Source organism: Diachasmimorpha longicaudata, chromosome 13 (assembly GCF_034640455.1).
Source record: "Diachasmimorpha longicaudata isolate KC_UGA_2023 chromosome 13, iyDiaLong2, whole genome shotgun sequence".
NCBI classification, from domain to species: domain Eukaryota; kingdom Metazoa; phylum Arthropoda; class Insecta; order Hymenoptera; family Braconidae; genus Diachasmimorpha; species Diachasmimorpha longicaudata.
In genome coordinates this window covers 6,887,133-6,894,123 of record NC_087237.1, presented here as the reverse complement: position 1 = coordinate 6,894,123, position 6,991 = coordinate 6,887,133, and the positions used below count along the sequence as shown (strand labels likewise).

General features: G+C 34.1%; 1 protein-coding gene across 4 annotated transcripts; it reads right to left on the bottom strand.

Moving 5' to 3' along the window:
* Positions 1–389: 389 nt before the first annotated feature.
* Positions 390–6,917, bottom strand: LOC135168563 (uncharacterized). 4 transcript variants are annotated; one of them, XM_064132878.1, is made up of 4 exons: positions 6,758–6,917; positions 3,912–5,914; positions 3,028–3,180; positions 390–2,926 (listed from the first exon to the last, which is right to left on the bottom strand). In XM_064132878.1, the coding sequence occupies exons 2-4, from the start codon at positions 5,805–5,807 to the stop codon at positions 1,226–1,228; spliced, it is 3,750 nt and encodes a 1,249-aa protein (XP_063988948.1). In that variant the 5' UTR covers positions 5,808–5,914; positions 6,758–6,917; the 3' UTR covers positions 390–1,225. The 4 variants fall into 4 exon arrangements, with proteins under 4 accessions (XP_063988948.1, XP_063988952.1, XP_063988951.1 ...); XM_064132882.1 differs by having other exon boundaries at positions 390–2,905; XM_064132881.1 differs by having other exon boundaries at positions 6,656–6,771.
* Between the last annotated feature and the right edge of the window lie 74 nt (positions 6,918–6,991).

Sequence of the window (6,991 nt, the reverse complement as noted above, 5' to 3'; positions counted from 1 at the left end):
ATCCATAGGCTTTAGTAATTTCCGTTTTTTTTTGTTGCTCAGAACGATTTGCTAAAAGATGTCACCCCAAAAATAAGTTGAGTCAATGTCCATGTACACTTTGAACGTGTGTATTTTTTCGACAAAGGGACGATCATTTTCAACTCCCCACACAACCAATATGCACGGCAACTTTCTATTGTCCACATAATAATCGACGTAAATATTATTTTCCAAGATTTACCGGACTTGAAGGAGACTATAATGAGGTACAAAGTGGCGATATTTTTGAAAATTATTTTATAGTTTCATTAAAGAGCACACTTGAAAATTTATTGCTTCCTCTAAAAATAAAAGTGGCACAAAATCATTAATTAAACAGAAAAGTTCAATAGAAAATACTCATCGCATTTTATCGATATATTTTATTTCATTTATATATAGTAGAAGAAAAAAAAAACAAAATGTCACAAGCATAGCAAAAGTCTTTACAATCATTGAATCGTGAATTAAATTAGAAAAGAATCACAGTTGAGATTAATATAAGAATGGCAATAATTAATGACTTTATAAATACCGAACCAATAGAACAAATCAATAATTACATTCTTAGTTGCTTCGCTGTTTATGTCAAATCTTGCCACCATCTTATTATAATGAAATAAAAAAAAACTTAACATATAGGGAACAGATTTACATAATACGTCAAAATATAATCAAGACAGTTTGCTGCACCACGCTGGAAACTCCATCAATTTCTTCTACACCAGTAGAGCAATCGGAGAAAATCACAATAGATGAAAAGGTCTATTATTTTACTTTAAAGGAAAAACACAAATGAAATGGAAATTTTTTTTTGACAGTTGAAATTAGTCTCCCGACAACTTTCATTTGACCTTTAAAAACATTTGATACTTGTGGTATTATTCTTCTTAATTCGTTCATCTTTTTACAATTTTATTTTGTGTCTTGTACTTCACTACTAAAATTTGATGATAATTTCATTTTAATTTATTCATTTGCAATATTTTGAAATGTACATGGTAGTGCATATATCTATTTGGTTGAACCTTCCCTTGTTGACATCAGCCCAATAGGCTTCAAACAATCCAAACGATCGTACTTACAATCTTCAATGGCTATCATGAAATTATCACTATGAGTTACCTCAAAAAGTCATAACATAAGATATTCACTATTGCTACTGCTTCCACTGTAGTTAAGTGAATTCTCGCTGTCATTTATTTCAAAAATTGAATGTAAATTTACTGAAAGTTTTCTTTTTCATTTTTTTCGATAATAAATTCTTTTCAGATTGTTTGTGAAACTCTGCAACTCTTTGTTTAAACAATTTGATATCATATCTTCCGCTGAGAGTTGTTCCTTCCAGTGATGCAATGTAATCACCAATGAATGAGTTGAACATTATTGTTTCTACGAACCACTCGAGAAAAAATTGCATTGTCTTTGACGAGCAAGCTTTCACAAATGACTCTTTCTGAAGAATTAATTTTCCATCCTGCTGGGTGGCTAAATGAAACTCTAGATGAGCACAGCTCTCAACAAAAACCCTTAGAAAAGCCTCAGACACCAAGAAATTTCTGATATCCTCGCCATGCTTAGTGCTATTAGTAACCAACTGCAGAGCTGAGTAAATACCCTCTTGTAGTCTCTTGGGTAGAATTGATGCTTCATCTCCAACTGCAGTGATGACCTTCGAAGTATCCAAATCGACTACGATACCGTCCTGAATTGATCTCATTTGTAGGTTGCTGCCTTTCTTCTCCTTTAAAATACCAATGACAAAAGGCGGAGGCGCACCGAAAATCTCTTCCAAGCCCTCAATATCCGGTAGGACCGGAATAAAGGTATGAGGCCACCTAAATGGATACAATAGGCTTTGGAGAGCCTCCACACAAATGCTCAGTTTACTTAATTTTCCTCCAAATAAAACCACTTTTCTCTCAAGTAACAGACTCCCAAATAAGAAAATCAAAACCTTGTTGTTCACAGCATCAAACAACTGACTCATATCTCTCTCTTCTAACCTAGGATCTGCAGATCTCATGATCAAATTTTCATAATCTTCTTCTCTATTCAACGTTGTGCTCTCATTGTCTTCTTTATCATCATGATGCGCCTGATTATTATTATTATTATTATTATTATTATTATTATTAACAATTAAATTTGAAAATATTTCAGGTTTATTGTTAGTCATTCGGAGAGTATTACCAGGTTTCGGAATCGAACTGTTGTAGAGTTCTTCTATAAAATCTTTTCGATTCTTATCGGAGAGCCCATGTTTGCTCTCCAAGGCTTGAAGAACTCTGTGGTAGAATCCACTAGCCCGGTGTTGAGTAATTAAACAATAGGTCAACGGTAAAACGGGCCCTTCTTCTGGTTTAACTCTGATACAGTACCCAAACCTTCTATTCCCTTTTTCGTCCATCAGGCACAGTGAATAGAATTGGTTGTTATTCGAATCATCGGGAGGCCAGTCCTGAGCATCTGGAAAGCAAAAATTTTCGATCCATGCTGGTACCTCAGCAGAGATTGGATACTTGTCCTTGATGTACGGTACTCTAGTACTCAGATTCAGCTCAACTAGAAGACAAACATCGAACAAACGATCTATTCTCCTTCGGAGATATACTTCGTTGTTTGCGGCGTACTTTATCGATAATTTCCGCACATAATATTTACGTTTTTTTGTCAGAGACCGGTGAAGCTCTTCCTTACATAATTTGTGAGTGTTCTCGCGATTCTGAAAGAGACGAAGTTTGTCACTAAAAGAGGTCAGCTCCTCGGTCAGGGAGAGAGTTGAGGTGAAACTGTCTGTATCAGAAGAGGTCGATGAGTCAGTTGATGGTTCCATCGTTGACATATTGAATTTTTCAAAGGCCTGATTCAAGAGCTGTTCTGCCTGGATTTTTAGAAATGAAAACTTGAAATATTACGGTGCAAACTTTGATTTTTCTCTTACTATATTTTTTTAGTAATAATAATAAATTCACTTGTTAATAATTATATAAATATTCATCTCACCTTTCCTTTAATAAGACCCATTGATGAGGTATTACTTGATTGATTAGGGTTCTTCAAAAAGTGCTGAAAATTCGCACAGTCCTTTGAAAATGTATTATGTTCCTGAGATTCATTCGTATTATTCTCTAACAATGTTGTAGCGATTGGAGTGCACTGCAATAATAGAATATATATCTTATTTAGACAATGTGGCTTACAATGGCATTCAATTTTGTTTTCTCACTGGTGTTAATCTGAATAATCAATAAATGAATATTGAAATGAAGGGAATAATTAGTCGGAGGATTTTTACTTGGATTATGTTTAATCATAGATATTAGAATTATGATGATGTAACTCAAAAAAAAACAAAGAATATTATGTAATTTTCAGTGGATATCTGATTGGTTAAACTTTGCGTTTTCTTTGATTTACGAACGACTTGCCGAAGGACACCAAAGGTCTGGGCAGATACAGACACACCTTGTTTTCAAACGCATGGAACACAACACATTTTATGTTTATAAAATTTGATCCCATCACAAAAACAAAATTTGTCTGGAGCTGGTCGTCGAATTCTCAGAAAATTCCCCAAATACTCAACTTTCCGTAATTCGATCTATACATGTTTTCATTTTTCAAATGTTCAAAGATTCCGCCAAATTCCTTGTAACTCAATCAATAAAAATACATATAGTAGCTCAGGCAAAGTTTGGATGATATTTTGACTTGTCCATCTTTCATTAAAAATTTCTGTCCAAACAAATTAACAATTGGGAAACTTCCGTAGATGGATGTAAAAATAAATTTAAAAAAGCCTAATATAACCCATAAAACTCATAAGGGTTCAACTCAATTATAACTAAACTATACAAAAATCAAATAAAAAAATAAATAAAAACTACCAAATAATGCAAATCTGCACTCTGGATGCCATCTCCGATCTTTTCATCTATCACTTTCCTTACGCTCAATTCTTCTTCGTTCTTGTTTCCATCGTTGCACCAGCTTTTTGAGAGGTAACTTTGCTTGGTACTCGAGAGATCTCCAAGCACAGTGATATCAATACCGGCATTTTTATCAAACGAAAAAGGTTCAGCATAGACTCTTTCTTCATTCTTTGCGCTTCCACCGAGATCTTTTTCCCTCCCCTTAAAAAATGTCCTGAGTTCTGTAGAAAGTCGTCTAGTACCAGGGCTCAGAGACTTGTTATCATATCCATTCGAATTGAAAATATTCTCAATTGATAAATGCAGAGAATTATCAGATTTAGATATTACGTCAATTGTCAAATCTTCGTCAAAATAATTTTGAAAGGTTGGTTTTTCATAAACAGTACAGCTAGCACAGTTCCAATAGGGTAAACAATCAAATGTTGAGTGTTTCTTACCCTTCAGTTCATCAATTTTATCCGATTTTTTGTCACCTTCTATTGTCCTTAATAATCTATGACTGAAGAACGTTTTTCTAGCATTTTTCTCGACACTAGCTTTTGTATTTAAATCACTCTGTGATTTGCTTGAATCGAAACCAATTGATATTTCATTTCTGTCTCGTCTTGGCATTATTACTTTTGGTCCCAGTGCCTTTTGATGTTGACTTAGAACGGTTTCTAATTTTTCCAGCATCTTTTGTGAATTTCTAGGATATTCTTTCGATCCATTTTGCTGACTTGAAAAAGGAAACTCCGTTGAAATTTTTTCTTCTTTCGATTTATGTAATTCTTGGTGTTGATTCTCTTCTTCTTTTATTTTATCAGAAATTGGAGGATCTGAAAAGTTCTTGCAGGTTGAAAAATCATCATCACTTGCGCTGGCCAAGGGGAATGAATTTTTTGCAATCGTATCAGTTACATCATTTGCGGTTTCTGTTGGGCTTTGTAGAAGATATTTAAAATTTATTTTAGAGGATTTTGGTGAAGCCAAATCGTCAATGTCTGAATAGCTTCGTTGAACCAATTGGGAGTGCGCAAATGTTCTAGGAGGCTTTCTCGGGGGTGGGCCAGAAGGTAAAGGAGCTCGGAGTGCTGCCTTGAGACTTTCTGTGAATTCTGACGATATGGAAATGCTCTCTGTCGATTTCCTCCGAGATAACTCTTCCCTAACATCTACATTTTTTTCTAGAGACTCTTGGTAATTTTTCAAAATCGTGTCTGATGATTTTAACGGTTTTGTTACTCGCGTATATTCCACGCCATTAATCGAAAAATTTTCAATTTCTGTTGAATTGAAGTTTTCACAATTTTCATTAATTTTCTTTTGAACGAGTGAAAGGAAATCCATTCCATCTCTTGATTCCTCTTCAGTCTGAAGAGGGTAAATGTTTTTGTGACGAGATATTACAGTTGTTCTCACACTATTCTCCACTGCTTTCACGGGCATTTCTCGGTCTTTTACTTCCTCTTCGTTTGATTCATTGAAAATTGAATTTGACACGTAGAAATTTGATTTTTTCTTGACAGTTCCTATTTTTCCATATTCGGTAGTTTGTTCGAATATTTTTACATTTTTATCAACGAGAGAAGGTGATTTTTCAACGGAGGGGGAGTGAAGGAGCTTTACGCGAGAGAGCTTATCACCTCTGAATGCTGGAGTCCGTTTGATATTCTTGGAAGGATTGGAAAGCTGCCGAGTGACATTGAGCTTGAAATTCTTCTTGACTTTTACTGGTGAAACACTTAAAGATCGACGGAGTATGTCCCTTTGGTCAGGGTTGGAGGGAGTTAAATCACACATCCTTCTCTCGAATTTCTTCTTTATAAGACTTACATTTGCACCGTTTTCCGATGGAATGTACGACATTTGGGAGGACCCTTAGGATGTGATTACACTCAAAAAAAATATTAAGGAATTCCTAAAGATGAGCAGTGGCGGGTATGGTTGATTTGAATTACGGTTCGTGAATTTTACTGAAAAAATCAAAATTAAAGTTTTGTTAACTAAGTGACAGAACAATTAACCCCGAAGAAGAATGAAAAATTCATCGAAATGGGAAAAAAATACATAACAATAATGACCATATTAATTCAGGAATCGTGAATAATTTTCAATATAAAAAAATGAGAAATTTAATTTCTTCAATAAAATTAATTTATAGTTGCACAAGAAAAATAAACTAATAATTTGTTCAAATAATTTTATTTCTGGAATGCGATTCTCGTCTGATTTGATGATAAAGCTAAAATGAAAAATCTACAATCCAAAAATATTTGAAATTTCAAATTTATGTATTTATTTAATTAGGAAACATGAAAAATTTGTCGATACGTGGTTGAGAACCATTGCGTTTCTCCACACCAGCTGTTTGTTGGATCTATTCATTCACCAACATCCATTTCATTTTGCAGGTATTGGTTATGGAGGTTAAGTCTTGTCTCAAAATTCAAAAATTGACTTATCAATTGTCTACGAAAAAATTTGACTTAAAAAATAACTTATTTCAATTCTCCTTTCTGAATGAACCGTGTATTGAGGCATATTGCTTAATCATGCAGATTGATAACAAGCGGTAATAAATTCCATTACCTGACGCAGTCTTTAAAAAATTTTAAAAAAAATTTTAAAAAACCAATCCGATCAGTTATCATTTTCAACGGGGTTTCAGATGAAGATTAGGATGTAAACCACGTTCATAATATGTATATATTTACACAGTGAATTACTCATTGTCCATAATCGGAACGTTTATACTTGCACATTCTACCCGATCAAATTATGTTTCACCTATTAAGTGCCTTAGATTTTTCTCCTACCTCAGTTATTGACGATGGAGAGTAATTTCTTATTGCGACGAACATTCACAAAACCACATGATTTAAATATATACTATTTTTGTAAACAAGGAGTACGTTTACTGCGCATCTTGTAAAGGAAAGCCGAACGCAAACAATTATACACGAGCTCTCTCCCAAACTACTGCTCAATGCTACTCGACACCATCGACACTGTTGAGTGTATGCGACCAGTTTCTATGCGCTCCTCATGTA

Excerpts from the sequence above, each read along its gene's own strand:
- LOC135168563 (XM_064132878.1), bottom strand. The coding sequence starts at position 5,807 with ATGTCGTACATTCCATCGGAAAACGGTGCAAATGTAAGTCTTATAAAG. Across the intron at positions 3,181-3,911 it reads GTGCAGATTTGCATTATTTG|TGCACTCCAATCGCTACAAC; the intron begins GTAGTTTTTATT and ends CTATTATTGCAG. Across the intron at positions 2,927-3,027 it reads TGGGTCTTATTAAAGGAAAG|TTTTCATTTCTAAAAATCCA; the intron begins GTGAGATGAATA and ends TAATATTTCAAG.